General features: G+C 24.2%; 8 protein-coding genes across 8 annotated transcripts; 3 read left to right on the top strand and 5 right to left on the bottom strand. All coding sequences in view use genetic code 12, as the record gives it.

Moving 5' to 3' along the window:
• Positions 1 to 248: 248 nt before the first annotated feature.
• On the top strand, positions 249 to 1760 carry KGF55_002121 (uncharacterized protein; the record flags this gene model as incomplete). Its single annotated transcript, XM_051756770.1, has 1 exon — positions 249 to 1760. The coding sequence occupies one exon, from the start codon at positions 249 to 251 to the stop codon at positions 1758 to 1760; it is 1512 nt and encodes a 503-aa protein (XP_051615109.1).
• Positions 1761 to 2039: 279 nt separating this feature from the next.
• Positions 2040 to 3452, top strand: MAS2 (mitochondrial-processing protease subunit alpha; the record flags this gene model as incomplete). The annotated part of the gene is made up of 1 exon (XM_051756769.1): positions 2040 to 3452. The coding sequence occupies one exon, from the start codon at positions 2040 to 2042 to the stop codon at positions 3450 to 3452; it is 1413 nt and encodes a 470-aa protein (XP_051615108.1).
• Positions 3453 to 3816: 364 nt separating this feature from the next.
• Positions 3817 to 9603, bottom strand: MYO1 (myosin 1; the record flags this gene model as incomplete). The annotated part of the gene is made up of 1 exon (XM_051756768.1): positions 3817 to 9603. One exon carries the CDS (start codon positions 9601 to 9603, stop codon positions 3817 to 3819), a length of 5787 nt encoding a protein of 1928 aa, XP_051615107.1.
• A 946-nt stretch (positions 9604 to 10549) lies between these two features.
• On the bottom strand, positions 10550 to 13096 carry CCN1 (Ccn1p; the record flags this gene model as incomplete). The annotated part of the gene is made up of 1 exon (XM_051756767.1): positions 10550 to 13096. One exon carries the CDS (start codon positions 13094 to 13096, stop codon positions 10550 to 10552), a length of 2547 nt encoding a protein of 848 aa, XP_051615106.1.
• Positions 13097 to 15319: 2223 nt separating this feature from the next.
• On the bottom strand, positions 15320 to 16978 carry CCT7 (chaperonin-containing T-complex subunit; the record flags this gene model as incomplete). Its single annotated transcript, XM_051756766.1, has 1 exon — positions 15320 to 16978. The coding sequence occupies one exon, from the start codon at positions 16976 to 16978 to the stop codon at positions 15320 to 15322; it is 1659 nt and encodes a 552-aa protein (XP_051615105.1).
• A 367-nt stretch (positions 16979 to 17345) lies between these two features.
• MRPL36 (mitochondrial 54S ribosomal protein bL31m) lies at positions 17346 to 17825 on the top strand (the record flags this gene model as incomplete). The annotated part of the gene is made up of 1 exon (XM_051756764.1): positions 17346 to 17825. The coding sequence occupies one exon, from the start codon at positions 17346 to 17348 to the stop codon at positions 17823 to 17825; it is 480 nt and encodes a 159-aa protein (XP_051615104.1).
• An 80-nt stretch (positions 17826 to 17905) lies between these two features.
• KGF55_002115 (uncharacterized protein) lies at positions 17906 to 19681 on the bottom strand (the record flags this gene model as incomplete). Its single annotated transcript, XM_051756763.1, has 1 exon — positions 17906 to 19681. The coding sequence occupies one exon, from the start codon at positions 19679 to 19681 to the stop codon at positions 17906 to 17908; it is 1776 nt and encodes a 591-aa protein (XP_051615103.1).
• Positions 19682 to 19943: 262 nt separating this feature from the next.
• On the bottom strand, positions 19944 to 22612 carry RCY1 (Rcy1p; the record flags this gene model as incomplete). Its single annotated transcript, XM_051756762.1, has 2 exons — positions 19944 to 22308; positions 22602 to 22612. The coding sequence occupies 2 exons, from the start codon at positions 22610 to 22612 to the stop codon at positions 19944 to 19946; spliced, it is 2376 nt and encodes a 791-aa protein (XP_051615102.1).
• Positions 22613 to 22659: the final 47 nt, after the last annotated feature.

Genomic DNA, 22659 nt, shown 5'->3' with positions numbered 1-22659 from the left:
TAGCCTGAGAAGAACCTTGTATTGTGGGAATTGAGGAAAGGTAATTGTTGCTGTATTTGACATCTTTTCAATATTCTGGTATCAATGAAATCAAGTAGATTTGATTAAAGATGATATGAAAATATTCAAAATATTACCGCGTACAATTTTGATTCAATTCAAATTTAGAATTAGGTCCAGACATTTGACACAATACAGTTTCATTAAAATACTTATTTAAAACCAAGTCAAACACAGGCTTTCATGTTATGGATAATAAAATTAAGAATGTGGATATCGAGGAGGCGCTAAAGTCTTTATTCAATATTACAGAAACTAACAATGGTGAATCCAATTCAATTTCAAACGATGGTCATGGTCAAAATCAATATCCAGAATCAATTTTACAAACCTCAAAGAAAGGCAATAAACTATACAACTCATTTCAAAGCCTTTCGCCTCAATTCCTTAATACAGAATCAAATTCAAACAATAGGACTCAAGTAATTCGATGGCATAACTCAAACTTGGAGACAGTACAGCATTTAATATTAGGCAATTGGTTAGAACAAAACTCAGCATCAGCATCAACTTCAAAATCCCCTCATGATAAATCTAAAGCAACCTTGAGTCGTCGAGCAAATAAATTGTTTATTTGGGCTTCAAGCGATGAATATATAGAGGAAAGAAAGAAACAACTTAAAAGAATACGACGAGGGAGTGAATTGCAAGATCAAACCAAAACACATATAACTAATGACTCAGACCTTAATCAAACTGATGAAAATATCAAAGCTTCAAGACTACAAAAGAAGTTGAAGTTAAAATTTGACGACCAAAAATCAGTAAATAGATTGGCTCATACAATAGAGAATGAATCAAACAAATTTATACATTCAAGAATTCAAAAGATAAGACTACATCATAGTGAACAAATTGAAAAACAAATTAATGAAAGGAAAAAAAGGGATTATGAGGAATATTTGAGAAAGTTAAAATTAAAAGAAGAAGAATATGAAAAATCATTGAGACAAGATACAGCTAATGCAGGTTCTAAAGGTAACTTTTTTGGTAATCTATTTGGATTTAATGCTACAAGTACATCGAATGAAAAACCTGACACAATTGAACCTGATATTGAGACTAGTTCTATCAAAAATGGTCTGGTTAATTCCAGTAATAAATCAAAAAGATCAACTTTATTTGGCATGCAGTCATTGTTTCTGGGTGGTAGTAATAAAGACAGCTCATTAAGTCCCAAAAAACAAAGTACAACTGTATTTGATGCCGATGATAGATCTGATACCCAATCTTTAACTCAATCCTTAGCCGAGCTGAACCTCGATTCAATTTTGTCGAACAACAAAGATAACAATAGTAAAAAGGAAAGTTTGGAAAATGAAGCAAATATTAACAATTCTTTTGAGGGGTTAAATATTGATGATCTTGAAAATTTTAGGAATAGAACAAATACTCCGACGAAGCAGAATCAAATTGATTATCACAAGCAGGATGAGGAAGATAATAATGACGATGAGGACGATGAATTTACAGAATTTACAGAAGCAACAACAGCTCCAAAAAGCATCTCTCAAAATTCTAAAACCAATTTATCACATAATTTTTTTTCAATAGATCACGCAAGACAAGGGAGTAATTCAAGAAATCATGAGGAACTAATTGATCTTTTTGATGATAGACCTCCATCTAAATCAAGTACACCACCCATTATCAACTCTCCTGTTTCACCAGAGAATGAAGTAAATTTACTTGATTTATAGTGTTTATTTAAAATTAATAAAAGGTATTGGAACTTTTGTACTGCATATATAAGTTTACTCTATAACAATTTTCTTAACTAGCGGAATATGAAAAGTTTACAAATTCAATAGTAGATCAAGATTACAATACTACTTTAAACATACATGATAAGGATATTGAACCAGTTCTAGATAGACATAATGATTTCACGATTGAATATACTATCAAGGAATAGTAGGATACTAAAACCGAATAGATATTATGCAACAACTACAACATTATCTACACCGAATCTAGAAATGACAACTTTAAATAATGGATTAAAATTAGTAACTGATTCAACTCCTGGTCATTTTAGTGCATTAGGAGCATATGTAGATGCAGGATCAAGATATGAAGATCCAAAAAATCCAGGATTATCTCATATTCATGATAGACTTTCATGGAAATCAACTAAAAAATATAGTGGATTACAAATGATTGAAAATCTATCTAAATTAGGTGGGAATTATATGAGTTCAGCTCAAAGAGAAAGTATGATTTATCAAGCAAGTGTATTTAATAAAGATGTTGAACAAATGTTAGAAGCAATAACTCAAACTATAAGATATCCTAATTTTACAGATCAAGAATTTCTAGAAACTTTACAAACTGCTGATTATGAAGTTCAAGAATTAAATTATAAATATGATTTATTATTACCTGAAGAATTACATTCTGTTGCATATAAAAATAATACATTAGGTTTACCATTATTTGCACCAAAAGAAAGAATACCATTAATAAATAAAAATGATATAATAAATTATCATAATAAATTTTTTCAACCTCAAAATATTGTTATAGCAATGGTTGGAGTACCTCATGAAATTGCTTTAAAAATGGTTGAAAAATCTTTTGGAGATTGGAAATCAAATGGTATAAAACCAAATAAAGGTTTAAAAAATTATACAGGTGGAGAAATTTCATTACCTCATCAACCTCCATTATATGCAAATCAACCAGAATTATATCATATACAAATTGGATTTGAAACTACAGGATTATTAAATGATGATTTATATTCTTTGGCAACATTACAAAAATTATTAGGAGGAGGATCATCATTTTCAGCTGGTGGACCAGGAAAAGGAATGTTTTCAAGATTATATACTCAAGTATTAAATAAATATCCATTTGTTGAAAATTGTATGTGTTTTAATCATTCATATTTAGATTCTGGATTATTTGGTATAACTTTAAGTCTTGTACCTGAAGCAAGTCATGTATCATCACAAATTATAAGTCATGAATTATCTAAATTATTAGAATATAATGAAAGACAAGGAGGCATAAAAGAAATAGAGTTGAAAAGAGCTAAAAATCAATTAACAAGTTCTATATTAATGAATGTTGAAAGTAGATTAGCAAAATTAGAAGATTTAGGTAGACAAATTCAATGTCAAGGTAAAGTTACAACAATTGATGAAATGGTTGAGAAAATAAAATCTTTGAGCCTAAAAGATATAAGAAATATTGCTGAAAAAGTATTAACTGGAAATGTTATAACTTCAGAAGGTTTAAGTTCTGGTCAACCATCAATTGTAATGCAAGGTGATAGAGAATCATTTGGTGATGTTGAATATATTTTAAGAAAATATGGACTTGGAAAATTTAATGGTCCAGAAATTAAAGAACCAAGAAATTTTTCAAAAAAGAAATCATGGTTTTGAATAAAGCATAGAATGTAAAAGAGTATTTGAATATAGCATATGTATACCCATACTGGTAGAAAATGTGCTTGTTGTGGGAACATTATCATAGTGGCTCTAGACCAGAGCTAACTCTGCCTGTACAACTATGATTATTGCCGTTCCAGAAGATATCAAAATCTTTTCATGATTGTGATGAACCTTCAATAAGTACAATTTTGTGATCAATATGTATAACTCAAGATGTAAGTAATGTAAATAGTTTAAAATTGTATAAATTCAATAGAGATAATTTATTTGCAAAACACAGTTTTTCCTAAACTTTTAAACGGGTATCATTATATTAATTCGTGACTAAAAATCAAACTTACTCTATAAATTATCATCATATAATATTTAATCTTTCTCTTAATTCTAAAACTTCTTTTTGTAAAATTAAATAATTTTCATTCAATTGATTTTTTTCAATTTCAAAATTTTTTAAATTTAAATCTTTTTCTAAATTTTCTTGATATAAAGAATCAAGCGAGGTTTTTAAATGATTAATTTTATTTTGATAATTAAAATTTTCATCATTATATTTTTTACTTAATTTTGATTCATTTTGATATTGAGTTTTTAATGTCTTGTTTGATCTTTCTAAATTTTTTATAATTTTATTTGATTCATGTTTTTCTTGAATTGTTAAATCTAAATTTTTAGTTAAATTTTTAATTTTATCTTCAAGATATTTTATTTGTTCATTACTATATAATTTTTCTTCTAATTCATGATTCTTTTTAACCAATTCTTCATTTGTTTTTTTCAATGAATAATTTTCTTCATTTGATATTAATAACTCATTTCTAAATTTTTGTTGATCTTTATATTCTGAACTTGATAATAATTTTGATTGATTTAATTCTTTTGTTAAATTTTCTTGATCTTGTTTTTGATTATTTAAATGTAATTTTAAAAATGAAATTTCTGATTGATTTTGTTCAATTTCTGTTTGTTTATTTTCAAGAATATGATTTAAGTGGTTTTTTTCTTCTTCTAGTTTGGCATTTGTATCAAATAATTTATTTTTTTCTTCATTTATTTCTTGTATTAATTCTTTTAAACCTGTGATTTGTTTATTCAATGATGTTATTTTTCTTTCATCTAAAATTTTTGAATCTTCCAATATTCTTAATTTATCAGTTAATTCAACAACTTTATTCTCTAATTCTTCTTCTTTTAACACAGATTCTTCTAATTCATTAGTCAAATTTTTTTTCACCAATTGTAATTCTTCTAAATCTAATGTCAATTGTTTATTTTCTTTTATTAATATTGTTTCATTTGATGTTTTAAAATTAAGATCTTTATGTAAATTTCTAATTTCATCTTTCAAATTTTCAATAGATTCTTTATTTTCATAATTCTTGATATGATATGATAATTTATCTTTTAATTCATTAATTTCCTTGGAAGAATCTTCAATCTTGGAATTATTTAATTGAATTGTATGTTCTAAATTTTCAATTTTATTTCTTGAATCTTTTAACATAATTTGTGAAGTTCTTGCTTCTTCTTTTGATAATCTTAATTGACTTCTTAATTCATTCATTTCTTTTATTGCTTGATCTTCTTGTCTTTTTGATATAATTATTGCTGATTCAGCTAATTCTAATTTTTTAAAATATTCATCAGATCTTTTTCTATATAAATCTAAACCTTGGATTAAATCTTGATTTCTTGAATTTAAATTATCATATTTTACTTTTAAATTAGCTAAATTTTGTTCATAATCTTTCATTGAACTTTTAAATTTTGATTGTTTTACTAAATATAATTCATCTTCTGATTCTCTTAATAATGATTTTAATCTTAAAATTTCTGATTTACAATTACTTAATTCATTTCTTGTTGATCTTAAAGTTTTATTCATATCTTGATAAATTTGAATAAAATCTTGATTTACTCCACGGAAAGATAATGAATTACCACCTAAACTTTCACTTCTTGTTAATGATGTATTTGGAGATGATGATGAACTACTTTCACTTAATGAGTCAATAGATATTAATCCTTCAATTTTATTTTCTAATTGATTAATTCGGTTCTGATAATCTTTAATCTTCTTTTCATAATCTAAATTACCTGCTGATGAATTATTTAAACCTCTTGATGATTCTAATTTATTTAATTTCTTTTGTAATTCTATAGCATAATTTTCAGCTCTTTGATAATTTGCTTGTTCTTGTTGTAATTTTAATTTTAAATCATTAATTTCTTTATTTAATGTATTTATATTCAGATTTATTCTTTCTCCTATAGCTAATGATCTTCTCTTGGGAGTTATATCATTACTTAATAATGAACCATTCATTACTCTTTCTTTAATTAATTGTAATTCTTCAATTAATTTTTTATTTTCAAATTTTTCTTTTCTTAATAAAGCATTTTGTTCATTTAATTTTAATTTCATATGAGTATATTCATCCATAAATTGAGGATTTGGTTGTAAATTTTCTTTTTCTGATTCAATATTTCTATAAGCTTCTTGAAGATCTGAAATTTGATTATTTAATTTTGTTATAGTTGAAGTATATTCATTTTTAGCCTTTTGAGATCGTTCTAATTCTGATTTGATTTTAGTAAATTCATTATTTAATTGATTATGATCAGATATAATTTGAGAATATTTGTTTTGTAAAGTCTCCAATTCTTTAAGATGTTTTGTTTCATTAGATTTGATTTCGGATATTTCAAATTCTTTCTCTTTATATTTTTGAAGTTGTGCTTCAGTTGAAATTAATTGAGATTTAAGTTCTTTAATTTCTTTTTTGTATTGATTTATTTCATTAGTTTTTGTATCTACTTTAGCTTTTAATGTTGAAACTTTTTCTTTTGCTTCTTCTATCTTATCTTCATATTTTGATTTTTTAAGATCATTAGATTTAATCTGTGATTTAAGTAATTCTATTTCTTCTAATTGTTTAGATTTATCTTGATTTAATTGTGATATTGAATTTTTAAAATTATCAATTTCTAAAACTTGTTTTGATTTATCATCTTTTAATGATTTATCATTTGAGTTTAATTTCTTATTTAATTCATTAATGGTATTGTCACGAGAAGAAATGTTTTCTTTCAAAGATTCAATTAAATTTTGTAAACTAACTACTTTCTCATCATGATCAACTATAGTCTTTTCATGCTTTGTTTGTAACTCTTTCAACATTAATTTCTCATCATTATTATTCGATTTAAATTCCTCATATTGATTTTGTAAAGATTTTAATTCGCTTTGAACATCATTATAATTCTTCAAATTTAATTCTAATTCATTAGATTTAGTCTCATGTTTATCATGTAATTCTTTTAATCTATTAGTTAACATAGATGATTCTTTTGTTAAAGATTGATTAGTTTCCTTGAGAGATTTAATTTTTGATTCTAATTCACTAATAATTTTTAAAGATTTTGATTCATCATTTCTAAATTTAATTAATTGATTATCTTTATCTTTTATAATTTGATTATTTGATATTATATCATCCTCTAAATTTTTGATTATAGATTTTAAGTTTTCATTATCTTTTGACAAACCATTTTTTGAATTTTCAGATTCTTTAAATTTTAAAGTCATTTGATTTAAATTATCTTGAATTTCTTTTGAATCATATACTTTTATTGAATCTTCAAGTAAAGGTTTTAAATTATAAAATAATTGAATCCAAGGATTTTTTTGAGAATTTTCAATTGTTTGCATTGTTTTAGCAATAATTTGACTTGATTGTAATTTTTTAATTTTGGATAGTATATCTTTTCTTATAAGATTACCTCTTATAACTTTTTGTAATTGAGTTAAAGTATGTTTTAATTTTAAATCTCTCATTGCTTCTAATTTACCTAATATACCATTTTTAAAAAAAATTTTAGTTAATCCAATCTTATAAGTTTCTTGATTTAATCCACTTTCTTTTAAAATTAATTCAACATTAGTTTTTTCATTTTTTGTAAATTGAAATTTATCATAAATTATTGAATATCTAAAATTAAATTCTTGAAATATTAATTTATTTGGATACCCTGCTCTTGTAATTCTTATACCTTCTAAAACCCCATTACATCTTAATTGATTCAATACTAAATTTTTATCAAATTTTTGAAATTTTTTATCCAAATTTGGTAATATACATCTTACAAAATGAGGTTCTGTTGATTCTAATTGATCCATTAAATTTTTCAATTGATCTTTATGTTTTTGAGATGCAGTTTTTAATTTTTGTGAAGTACCATTAGTAGTAGTAGATGATGAATCATTCGGTATAAAATTATCAACTATATCTTGATTCGAAGATGTAGATAATAATTGAATTAAATTTTCATTTATTGGATCAGTATTTTTTTGTAACCAATTATCAACATTATATTCAACTTCACCAGCATAATGTTTTATAATAAACCCATTTTTATATTTATTTTCAAGAAATTTTTTATGTTTATTATTTGCATTTTTACCATTAAAATTTAAACTTAATTTAAGCATAAATTCTTTATCTGACGATTTTGGCATCATACATTCTTCATCTAATAATTTTAATATACCCATTGGAGATCTTGTTTCAATTAAATCAATTGTAGGTTGTAAATCTTTACCAAAATCAATAAATTCCCATTGAATATTTTCTCTTAAATATTCACTTTGTTCTAATATAAATGAATGATGATTAAAAAATTGTTGTAATTTTTCATTTGTATAATTTATACATAATTGTTCAAATGAATTTTTTTCAAATATTTCAAATCCTGCAATATCTAATACTCCAATGAAATTGTCATTTGTATTTGTTGTTGAATCATTAATATTTAAATTTTTATTTATTTTATTTATTATAAATTGGAAAAGTTTCTCATATAAATATTTTGCAAAAGCATCAATTGAAAATTTAACTTCATTTGATTTTTTAGATTTTGTTATAAATTCTTTCCCAGCTTTAACTTTTGGTTTTAATAAATTTTCCAGTAAAATTGAAGTTTTTATACCTAATAAATTAGCTATTTTTTCTATAGGTGAATCTTTTGTAAAACTTGCTTGTTCTGCAGTATGAGAATTAAATTTTAAATTACCCAAATGTAAAATAACAGCTAATATTTCATATATCAATTGAATCTCATTAGAATTAAATCCAACAATTTTAAAAGCTTCAACTAATAAATTAAATTCTTTAAAATCATTAATATTTTCTATATCATTTGTTCCATTTAAATACAGATATGTTTTTAAATCTTTATTTAATCCTAAACTTGTTAAATTCTCATAACCTTTTAAAAAATGATAAAAAATATGATAATTTCTTTCATTTTTTGATTGATTTACAACTCTTGACTTTTCTAAAAGATAATAATCTATATTTGCACCTGTTAATTCTCCAATTTCATTAAAATATATTTTTATAAATTTCCCAAATCTTGAAGAATTATTGTTTTTTATGGTTTTTGCATTTCCAAAACTTTCTAATATAGGATTAGCTTGTAATATTTTATCATCTATATCTTGGTGATGATGTTGACTGCTGCTGTTGTTATTATTAGATTGATTATTTAATGATACAATTGATGATAGATACTGAATAACTTTTTTGGTATTCTCAGTTTTACCTGCACCAGATTCTCCTGTAACTAATATACTTTGATCTTTTTTATTACTTAATAAGTTTTGTAAAGTATTTTCAGCTATAGCAAATATATGAGGAGGTAATTGTTGATTCTTGGTTAGTTTTTTTGAATTTAGTGAGCTATTATTATATTGTTTTAATATTGTTTCATTATATATTGGTAACAGTTTATAAGGATTTATTGCAACTAAAAATAATCCAGAATAAGTATAAATTAAATCATTTAAATATCTTAAATATAAATTATAAACAACACTTGGTTCATTTAAATGAGTTAATTCTGCCATATCATTACATTTATCAAATTTTGAAGGATTACAATTTTCTAATTTAGATTGTTCAATTACAATTGTTGATTGAGTTGTTGATGAATTTGGTGTTGAGGATGAAACTATATTTACTTTACATTTCCCATCTTCTAAATAATCTGTTATATACCCTTTTGTAAACAAATCTTGATCATTCGGTACCCATACCCAATTTTTATATATGATATCTTCATCTTCTGATTTTGATGTTGTCATAAAGTATTGAAGTTATATTTGTTGTGGATTAAAAAGCGAGTGTAAGTTTTAGATAAAGTTGTCTCTATTCGTTAGAATTGGATTATTGTAGTAAGGTTGGAGTCTGAGCACGACAAGATTGATTTGGGGCTGAAATGAGTTGAGATGTTATATGATCTATGTTGGTTGTCAAAGACTAATTAATGATATTTGGTTGTCAAAAATTAATATTTTTAAAGAGAGAGTAAGAAAAATCAAAAAAAAAAAAAATAATCACAATATTGTTTTTGTGTAACTGTTTATGATTCTACCAATTTTAGTCAATTATTAGATCTATTGATCAAAACACATATACGAAGGAGTTAAAAGTCATTCATCAGTTCAATAATTCTTTGATTCAACAAGAAGGTGGAGCTGTTCAATATTTTAATTCAACATTAACAAGAGGCTTCAAGAAAGTTACATTTGAAAATTGCTTGTAAAAATAATTAAAATTGAAGAATTTTCGCATTAAATTCAAATTTGAAACACACAAACAAGTAAATAATGATAAAAGTAAAGCAGATCAAATCTAAGTTGAAGATTTAAAGACTCAATGACATCAAAATGTTTGCGCCTGTCCTTAGTCTAGTCATTAAAGTTTCAATAAAAACTATTCCCTCTGTTTTTTTTCACCTAATCTCCTGGTTTAATTCTAAATTTCATTAAAACCTTCAACAAGACGCGTCATTATCTCATTTTTTGTTTCATCTTACTCTTTGTGTAATGGTCAATTTTATTTTGCAACCAGAAAAAAAAAATAGCAATAAAAATTGAAAGAAATGAGTGACATACATCGAAGAATCGATAAACTACAAGGAATTATCTATTAAATGAATTCATTCATTTATGCATTGAATATACAAAATTATGAAAAGAAAATATCAAAAACTTTCAGACAATATATAACTAATTCCAATCAATATTACTAAAAATTTTGATGCATTAATGGAGAACTATTATTTAATGAAGAACTTGTAAAAATTGGTTTTATTGGTGAAAATTCTTTATCACTATCATTACCATTACCACTAATTCCATTATTTCCAACAACAGTAACTCCATTTCCACTGACTCCATTATTGTTCTTAACAATTGGTATTAATTTTTTTCTAATTTTTGATTTTGTTTTTAATAAATTTGAAAATCCAGAAGTATTAGGAGATTCATTACATTTTGAATTTGAATCTATTAAATTTGTTGTTGAAGTACTTGAAGAATTTGAAGAATTTAATAATTTTTTATTTGAAAATATCAGATATTGAGATGTTGCAGATGGTGGAGTTATAGGTGGTTGTTGCTGCTGAATTGAATCAATTGATGATGATGAATTGAAAGGATATGTTGATTTAGGAGTTTGGATTTGGAGGTGATTTTGTTGATACCCGAATGAATATTCTGATTCAGTTGATGTTGAAGATAATAAAAATGATGAATTATTCATTAGTGATGAAGTTGAAGATAAATTTAAAGAATTTGTATTTATTTCAAATTCTTTTAAAAAATCATTTGGATTTGATAAATTTTTTGGATAATTTATTAAATTTTCAATTGAATTTATAATTTTTTTATCTATTTGTTCAAAATTATTTAGGATGTTTGATATTGCTATTGATTGTGATGATGATGATTGTGAGGGTTGTGATGAAGGTTGTGAAAGTTGTGCATGTGATGGAGATTGTGATGATGAAGTTTGATTAGATCCATTATTATTTTGATTCATAGATTGTTTATTAACAAATTCATGAATTTCTTTAATTAATTTATAATTTTTATCATTAAAATTTTTTAAAACTTGAATAACACCCAAAGATTCATATTTTTTATTTAATACTTCAGTAACTTTACTTAAATTTAAAATTAAAATTAATGAAATTTTTTTTATAACAATTAAATTATTTTCATCAAATCCATTTAAAAAAGATCCTATAATTTCTGGAAATTTATTTTCAATTTCTTCTGATTCTGAATCTGAATCTGATTCATCGTCATCTTCAATTGTTGTATTATTTGTATCATTAAATTCATTATTTTCATTATCATCAAATTCTTCATTTTTTTCATCTTCATCATCATAACCAGGTAATGATTGATCATATAAGTCAAAACGTTCAAATTGATCAGAATATTCTAAAACATAATCTTCATCATCTTCATTTTTTTCATCATCATTATCTGTATCTTCTTCTGAATCTAAATCTATATCATCATCAATACTTGAATGTCTCATTATATTTGATTGATGACTATAATTACTTTCATTATTTTGATGATAAAAATTATTTATATTTGATAATTTTAATGGAAATTTTGGAATTTTAAATTGACTTTGTTGAGGTTGATTTATTCTATGTAATTGAGGACGTTGTTGATTTTGTTGATGTTGTTGATGTTGTTTTAAATTTTGTAAATTTTTTTGATGATTTAATTTATATTGTTTGATTAATAAATTCCTCTTTGGATCAATTATATGTTTTTCAATTAAATTTTTTAAATTATTTGAAGCATTTGGAATTTGTAACATTGAACAAGCTAATAAATTTGATGATATTGCAATAAGACTTATTGGAAAATCTAATAAATATTTATCATACATTGATAATTCACAAAGAAATCTTCCAATTGCTGTAACTGCAGATAATGTACTTCCATCTAAATTTGAATTTGTATTAGAATCATTTTTTAAAATTTGATTTTGAATTTGATTTTGTAAATTACATTTATAAGGTATTATATTTGAATGATTTTTAACATTTATTTGTTTTATTGATAATTGTAAACAATCTTCTAAAGTTGGATGACCAATTGACCATTCTAATGTACCCAAGATATGCATTTCCATTTGAACAAACATATTTTCATCATAAGCTGATCTACACATTATTGTTAATTCTTTTAATGTAGGAACTCTTGATTTTTTATCTTCATATTTACTTGCTATCCATAAAGCAGTACAACCAACTAATTGATAATGACGTTTAAAAACTATTCTTTTTGCACAATATCTATCAATTATATTCATACATAAAAATAAAGTATTTGGTTGTAATTTAAATGAAGAATGTAATTCAATTAAAAAATCAATTAAAAAAGGTCTCATAAACCATTGAATTTCAGGTTGTAAATCAATCATTGAAGAATTTACTGAAGTTTGAATTTCTAAATTTGATAAAGTTTCTAATATTTCATTTTCATATTCTTGTGTTAAGATTTTATTTGATTTTGATTCTAACATTTCTAACATTATATTATATTGACGAGGTTTTATATTATGTGGTGGACCATATCTTGGTTTTTGGTGGTAATTGGGATGGTGTGATTGAACTTGGTGTTGTTGTTGTTGGTGGTGGTACTGCTGTTGAACGTGGTGATGCTGCTGTTGTTGCTGTTGTTGTTGTTGTTGGTATTGAGCATGTTGTTGAGCATGTTGAGGTTGGGTATAATGATTTAATTTTTGTTGTTGATAATTTGACATGAAATATAGAGTATTAAAATTTTAGATATTATGAAAAGCAAATGATATAACTCAAATAGGTACGGATTCAATTAATTCAATCAATGTTTAATACTTTAATTGAATATTTAATAATGGTATAATGCAAAATGAAATTAAAAAACGATAATTGGTTGTAAAAATTATAAATGGTTGTAAAAATGAGTTGTAAACAAAAAAACTTCTCAAAACGATTGTAAAATGAATGTATAAGTTGGATATAGTATGCAAGAGTATAACAATTTGAATGAATGAATGATATGAACGAATGAATGAATGAATGAATGAATGAATCTAACACTAATTGATATAATGGGTTCTCTCAAATAATTTTCATATAATTTTTAAAGTATAGATGCCTTGGTGATTTAGATGAATTGAATAATTACCCACTTGTGAAAATCAATCTAAGAATCCCAAATGAAATGAAATAGATGTGTTAATTCTATAAAAGTTGAAAATTATAAATGGGAATATAGTTGATAATATATATATATGAATATAATATATTGAAGAATATTTAATTAACGTGAATTTATTTCCTTTCGAATTAGATATATAAAATATAGAATATATCACAATATCTTAGATAATATTAAAATAAAATAAAAAGATAGATTCTAATTCAAAAATTAAATTTTATACAGAAATGCAAGTATTTTGTGAATTAGATACTGCCCTATGTCTCTATATATTTATCTAATATTATCAATTGCTCCTAGTTCCACTTCTATTGTAAATTTAAACTCGTTAAAAGGAGTTTTTGATTGTTTGATTTACAAAATAAAAAATAAAAAAAATATAATACGCGATTTCACATTACACAAAATTCATAGTTTAGAATAATACTCGAAACGTACAAAAAACTAATTTTTTGGTCGGACTTGTTTAAAATCACGTACTAATATTTAAGACAGTATTGTACCAAAATATGCGTCCTAATTATGAAAGAAAATAAATTAAAAATACTTACGAGTTATTTTGTCTTACTTTATTTATTTGGAATTTTAAGGCTAAAGGAGAGTTTATTATATTAGTCTAATGCAAGACACTTATTACAATTCATTAATACGTTTCAACATAAATGTTTAAGAATTCAATTCGCGTGATTAAAAACAGCTTCAACAAAGCTATCAAAAGCTACTGTAGATTTATCGCTTCATCCCTAGCATGGGATCTATACCTTTAACTTTTGTATCAATTGTATAGCTGGAACATTTATACAATTTATTTTAAGTTGTAAAAATAGAAATTGAATGGAATTAACCGTACTATTATTATTCATACCTGTACTAGAACTACCAAATGATTCTTTTCGATTAAAATTATTACGCGAATTATTATACAAGCTTATGCAGTATTTCTTATTTTTAATTAGTTAATAGAATCGGATTTATTATAATATTTTTTGACATATTAGAATCATTTCCAATATATCAATTAGAAAAGTACTACTTGCAATGAAGAAAACACACTATAGCGAATAAAATAGCTGGTAATGAATAAAGCTTAGTTTCAACCACTTGGTTAAATTCCTTAAAGTTTGAGCAAAAACCTCATCATTAATCTTTTGAAGTTAATCCCTTTCATCTACAGATTTTTTTTTTTAATTGTTATTCTCGTATTTTAATTCTTAATATATACGCGTCTTTACTTAAGTTAAATATTATATTTAATACACAACCCTTCCCATTTTTGTAATTAAATTGTCCCAGTCTAGTCAAATAATCAAGTGCTTATTATTGTACAAATGGAACTCCTCTTCGTCATTTGATAGAAAGGCTAGTGCTCGACCTATTTTACACATTTTTTTATTGATATCCAGAGCAACAAATTTTCTCTTTAGATATTAATTAGTTCTAAAGTTAGAAATTATTTGTTCGTGTTTATTATTGTAGACTATATGTAATTTCCAAGTTCCAAATTTTAGGCTTAAAACAAACCTTTGGAAATAGTATTTAGTATAATCAGAAAAGACTTTAGTCAAAGGCATTGTCTTTGTATAGTAAAATTCAGTGTTTTTCAAGACTATACGTCAATTAAAATAAAAAGTGTACATTCATCATCATTAATTCTATATTTTTAATACCACTAACTTACTACCTTAACTTATGTTTGAATCCGACTATGTATTGAAAAAGAAAAAGGACTGAGACTTTCTCCTTGTCTTAAATAGATTTTCTACCTCTTATATAACTCCTCTACTTACATAGCTCCTCTACCTCTACCCATTCCTGGTTGTTGTCCACCTCCAAATCCACTATTTTCATTTTGTTCATTTGATATAGTTTCATCAATACTTAATAATAAATTAGCAGCTTCAGTAGCAGATTCAATAGCATTAATTTTAACAATTGAAGGTTCCCATATAAAATTTTTCATATTATTTGAAATATTTTCTAATTGAAAATCTATTCCATACCATATTTCACCTTTTGCATGAGAACTTCTTAATTTATTTATAATTTCAATAGCATCTAATCCTGCATTTTCACATAATTGTCTTGGGATAATTTCTAAAGCTTTTGCAAATGCTCCTATAATTAATTGTTGTTTTCCTGCTATGGTTTTGGAATAATCTCTTAAATATTTTGATAATTCCATTTCTATAGCTCCTCCACCTGCTACAATTGTAGAATGATTTATAGCTCTTTTTACAATCATTATAGCATCATGTAATGATCTTTCAACTTCTGCTATAACTTGTTCTGCTCCTCCTCTTAATATTAATGTACAAGTTTTAGTTTCTGGACATCCTGTAAAAATATTATATCTTTCATTACCAATTTGACTTTCTTCAAATTTTTCACATGTACCTAAATCTTGAGGTGTTATATTTGAACAAGTACTTTGTATTTGACCTCCTACTGCTTTTATAACTCTTTCCATATCTTCATTATTTACTCTACCTGCACAAAATATATTTCTATCAGCAAAATATTGAGTTGCTAAATCTCCTATAGGTAATTTTGATAAAACAATATTTGCACCACTTTTATAAATTAATTCTAATTTATTTAATATAATTTTCCATTCAGCATCAACAATATCTTGATAATCTTTAACTAATTCAACTCTTACTTCTGCATTATCTTTTTCAGCTTTTAATTCTAATTCAACATTTAATGATAAAATTTTAGGATTTTCAAAAAACTTAGGTTGTTGTTCAAATCCAGCATAAGAGAAAGTCTTTTTAAATGCTACTCCATCAATAAATAAACTTTCCTCTAATGATCCACCTGGAACTTTTTTTATACCAATTAAATTTTCATCTAGATCATTTTGATCAAGACTTAATACTGCATCAACAACCATTTTTGTGAAAAATTGTGAATTATTACTTATTAATTTTGATGACATAGCAGTGGTTGCACATTTTTCTAATAATTGTTTAAATTCTTTTGGATCTTTATCATTTTTGGTTATTGTTACTGCAATTTCTTTTATTTTTGAAACACATAATTCACAAGCTTTTCTATATCCCTTTGTTATTAAATATGAACTTATTCCATCTTCAATAAATTGTTTTGCTTCTTTTAATAATTCACCTGCTAATATAGTTACAGAAGTAGTACCATCACCAACTTCTGCATCTTGTGATCTTGATATATCGACTAACATTTGAGCAGCAGGATGAACAATATCTAATAATTTTAAAATTGTTGCTCCATCATTTGATATAGTTGTTTTACCATTTGATGATACTATTAAAATATCTGATCCAAATGGTCCCAAAGTTGGTTTTAAAGTATCTTGTATAGCTAAACATGCATTTATATTTGTTATAATTTGTCCTTTACCTTGGGATGTATCTGTTCCTTCTTTTAATACAACAATTGTTGGTGTTTGATTTGAAAAGGCCATTCTTGCACAGACTTAAATCAATTTGAATGTTTGTCGCTTGTAGATTTCCAATTGGAATTGAAATTGATCTTAGTTAACCGATGATAAGTTGTTTCAGATGTGGTTAGAAGATGTTGGAATAGTACAGTAAGGAAAAAAAATATAACAGTAGAAAATGTTTTGATTGATTTACACTACTAAATAAATATGAAACAAAATTTTTCAGATATCAGAGTACCAAAATCTCTATAGACAATATACTTGATAAACTACATTACCATACCCTACCAGAATCTCCACAACAATGATCTCACATATAATACAGAGAAGGCTAATACCGAACCAATGCATACTAAATCATCAAATAAGACACAAACAAACAATTTCAATGGCTAATGAAGTAAATTTATCTTCTCGTAGAGTAATGAGAAAAATAAAATTAGGTAAAGCAAGACCAGCAATAATGTATCAATTTGATACATTAGTTGAATTAAGTGATGGATCAGTAATAAAAAGAAGATCACAAGTTCCAAAAGATGAAATAAGAATGATTAATGATCAAAGAAATTCTTTAAAATGGAATCCTCATAGATCTGATTTAGATACTTCTGATTTAACATTAACTGGAAAAATTGGTAAATTTAAAACAAAATATTCAAATTTTACAAATGATGAAGAAAATGAAGTGTCTAAAGAGAACAGTAAAGAATTAAGTATTGAAGAAGAAGAAAATCAAAAATTAAAAGCTAAAAATGCGGCAAAGGCTAAAGATCAAGAATTATTTGAATTAATGGGTGAAAATGCTCAAGAAATTGTTGGAGGTGGTAAATTATATGATAAAAAAGCAGATAAAAAGAGATTCAAATAGTGGACTTAACTTGTAAATAGAATAGATATTTTTTGTTTTGGAATCTATTTGTAATATTACAGTTTTATATACATGGTTACCTAACCTAAATCGTCTGCATTTTTACTATCAACATCTATAAAAGCTCTCTTTTTCATCATTTTACGTAAATTATTATTTGAATCAAAATACAATAAATATTCCACAATTGTTGAAATTTCCCAACCTAATTTTCTAAATTCATTAATGACCCAATTTAAAATTATATAATCTTTTTGCGATACTGCCTGTTTTGATATAATTTTAAGACATGAAACAATTGCAAAATGATCTAATGAAATTAAATTTTTAAATTCATTTAACATATTATATTTTTGAAAATTTATAAAATTTTCAATTTTATTAATTTGATAGTTTTGAAAATCTGTAAGTTTCATAAATTTAATTAAATATCTTGTTGCTTGTTTATTATCAATCTTGGATAATTTTTCAATTATTGAGACTGTAAATTCTTTTAATACTTCATCTCCTGGATCCAATTTCATAAATTTTAAATATAATTCTTTATAAAAATCATATATTTTTTGATCATTGTCTTCAAAGGTTTCAAATTTTTTAAATATGGTTAAATATGATTTTTTACTAATTTCTAAACTCATTCTTCTAATCATTGATAATGCTTCATTCAATTTATTTTCCGCTAGTAATTTTTCAACTATTATATTTAATTCATCTTGATTTAAATTTGAAGTTTGGAAAATGGTTTCTATAATTTTTTCAGCATTTATTTCATCTTCAATTTTAATAAATCCTTTTAATAATGAAGTTAATGTTGATCTTTTTAATGGACTTGATAAATTTTTTATTAAATTTTTAAAACTTGTTGGTGAATGGTTTGAATAATAATCTAAGTCATAATTCAAAAATTCAGATGTTTGTTTTATGAAATTTGGTAAATTTTCAATTTCCGATTCTATCTTAGGTTGATCATGATAAAGTTTGAAAATGGTGACTATTAAATTCGTAAGTTCTTTAATTTGAGACTGGTTTAAATTTTGAATCAAAGGTTTAGAAATTTTCCAAATTTGTAATGACTTTATAATATCTTGATTCTCCAAATTTAAATTTAATAATGAAATTAAAATTTTATTAAATTGTTTTGAATTAAACTCAACCAACATATTCTCTCTATGTAATTTAAAAAATAAATAATTTGAATAATAATTACCAATTTGAATTGATGTTAAATATTGGAAACATTTATATAATTCCATTGTAGTAAGATTAAAATGCTGAATAATCTGTAATATACAATATGAATTAATTGGAAAATCTCGTATTGAACTATTTTTTATAGCATTTATTAATAATGTTATATCTGATTTATGATAACTCAAATGATTTTGTTGAAATTGTAATAACAAAGATGTTGCTAATGATAAATGATTATAATTAATTAAATAATGTAAAAAATCTCGTCGTATTTGATTGATTTCAGTTGATATAATGTATCTTTTAGGCCAAAGTTTCTCTTCTTTTAATGTTTGAATATTATTTGTTATTAAACTTATATCTCCCTTTATCATAATTTCAATTAAATCTTTTAAAAGATAATCAATTGGAACTTTCTTTCTTAAAAATTTTGACGGTAGATCCTCTTTGTTCGATTTTGTATAATCTTCAAGGAAAGTAATATTTCCTTGAGTATATGAATCTTTAATATGTTTAATTATTTCATTTCCCTTTTGTAAATTTGATAATTGTGATATTGTATTTGAATTTGTTCTTTTGTCATATAATAAAGTTGTGCTTGATATACATCTTTTGCAGATGAAAAATTTTGGATTGATTCGTCGTATTGATAGTTTAAAATTCATTCTATTGTGACATCATGTCAAATTATGTGTTTTGTATCTGTTGAATGCTATGGTGTCTTGGTTGATAATGATGCAATTCTTAACAAGACTTAATTGTAAATTTCCTCTTGCAATTTTTCATTAAAATCATCTTGAATTTGGTAGCCCTGATTTTTTAAGAGGTAAATCTATAAACTCACAAGAGTATTAACAAGTTCTTCTAATAAATATTTTATTAATTAAACCCATTTTTATACCAATTTTTACACTAATATACACTAATTTACACTAATTTACAATCTCCTAAACCAAATCCATACATAACTTTTTCAACATGTTTTCGAATTAAAGGCCAATCTTTTCTTCTTTGAACAAATTCATAAATTTCTTCTTGTCCAAAAATTCCATTAAATTTTGATAAATCACTTACTAATTTTCCAATTGATTTTGAATCATCACCACTTATTAAATATAAATTTCCAATTTTTTTTAAAGCTTGATATAATGGTACAACTAATCTCTTGTTGGTTTTTATATGTTCAACAATAAAATCATAATATAAATTTAAATCTGATATTAAATTTGTTGCTCCAGCAACTGATATTGTTCGTTTTTTCAAAATTTTTACAATAACTTGAAAAAATCTTTCTGCTATTTCTTGTTGAAAAACATCAACAACTGATTTATCTGCACTATCAACTAATAAATCCATATTTTCTTCTAAAATTTTAGTAGCTCTTCTTGCTGCATCAGTTGTACCAAATCCACTTGGAGTATCATCATTAGGATTATAATCACTATCTAATAAATATTCTTTAAAAGTATTTTCAATTTGATGAACTAATAATTCAATTCCAATATTTAAACCATCAGCAACATTTTTATCAACTAAAGCTTCTAATTTTTTTTTACTTTGTAAAGAAGGATTTAATATACTATTTTCATGTTTTATAATTTGTTTATTTAAAATTTCTTCTTTATAAAAAATATCAATCATTTGAATTATAATATCTGCCATATTAATTAAATCAAAAAATAATACAATTGGTTCAGCAAATTTTTCATTATGTTGAGTTGTATAAGTTGATGAGTTGGGGTTATAAGTTTGTAAATATGTTAAAGCTTTATCAAATCCAGGTCTTAAATGTTCTAAACCTATAATATCCATAACATCCATAAATATGTCTTGTATGGATTGATAAATATCTCCACGTAATGAAGAAATTGAAAATTCTTTAAAAATTAATAATCTACTTATTGAAGATTTTGCATTATTTAATAAATCTACAACAACTTCTGGACTAAAAATTTTATCTAATGATTTAATATTTTCTGATAATATTTTAGCTTTTGCAAGCATTTCTGAATTTTCTTTTGTAGAATTTTCCTTGGAACTATTTAATGTGAATACATTTTTAAAACTTGTTAAAAAATCATTTTTGGATTCAATTTTAATACTTTCTAAAATTTTCAGTGATGTTTCTGCTTCCTTTTGAGAAATTTGTTGATTCCATTCAATTAATTTATCTTTTGCTAAATTTCTAAACTGAGCAGTTTCATCTCTCAGATATTCAGCTGCAAATGATTCAAACAGCATATCTATTAATTCTGAAACTAATTGTTTATATGATTCACCAATGTTTTTTGATGGTTTTAATTGAGATACTAGGGTGTTTGATAATTCATTATAAATATATGGAATAACTTTTAAATACAATCCATATTTTTTAGAAGATTCAGTAATTACCATTATTAATTCATTTAATTGATTTGAAATCAATTCTTCACAAACTTTATACATCATTGGAACAGATTGTGGGAAGATTTTATCAATAATTTTCGATTGTTCATTAAATACATTGGCAATATTAGTAATTAATTTATTAAATTCATCCTCATTCAATTGATTGTCCACAAATAAATTTTCAATAGTTGATTGACTTAATTCAAAAATTTCCTTATCTTCATCAAATATACTTTTTTGTAAAAAAAAATCAATTAATGTTTGTTGATTTTTTAAAGATATTAAAATTAAAACAAATTGTCTTGTTTTTTCATAATCTTCAATATCAAAATGAATTTCTAATTCTCTTAATAATGCATTTTCAAAAATTTCAAATAATTCAAATAATTTATCATGAGCTAGTACTCTAGATTCTTCTATGAAATCAATTTTATTATATGCTAACAAATTCGATAGTATTTTAGCTTGTTCTTCAGGAGTTTGAAAATCTTTAAAAATTCTTAATTTATCATACCCTTTATTTATTAGTAGCTCATAATAATATTTAGATAAACATTTATGAATTTTTAATGTTTGATATTTAGCATTTTTAGATGATCTAAATATATAATCTAAACATGTTAATGGATTTTCTAAATATGGCATTTTAGGATTTTGTCTAATTTCATCTTTTGTTATAGGAATTGCTTTATTCCAAACATCCATAATTTTCAAGAAAGATATCCAAATTTTAGGATCATTTACTGCTTCATAAGTATTTTTTGAAATTAATCCAAATGATAATAAATCTCTTATTGGTAAATAATTGGCAATATTTTTAGCTATCAGTGTTGGTATTACATCTTTATTGTATACATCAATATCAGAATTCCATATCACTTGAGCCATACCCAAATCATTTAATCTAAGTTAGTTTATTCAATTGTAATTGATTTGTTATTTTTTGTATTTGTTTCATATAAAAAGTTAGATTTTTCAATTTATGGAAATTCCTATTTTGAAAAGTTTTTGTTTTGAAAAGTTATCAAAACATATTGAAGAGAACCATTTGCAACATCTAAACCAATACAACTGCCATTAAATATACATACATATGACGAACCAAGAATTACTATAACAGCTAATAGAACTATATAAATGAAAGAATGCTAAGATGGTCAATACGGCTACGACCGACAATATTAAAAACATACATACGACAGCATCATCATAAATTACAAATTAGATTTTATTCCAAAAATTTTTCATTCTTTAA

Source organism: Candida pseudojiufengensis, assembly GCF_024610245.1.
Source record: "Candida pseudojiufengensis strain CBS 10847 chromosome Unknown scaffold7, whole genome shotgun sequence".
NCBI lineage: Eukaryota > Fungi > Ascomycota > Pichiomycetes > Serinales > Debaryomycetaceae > Lodderomyces > Lodderomyces pseudojiufengensis.
This window is presented reverse-complemented; position numbering and strand designations above follow the sequence as displayed.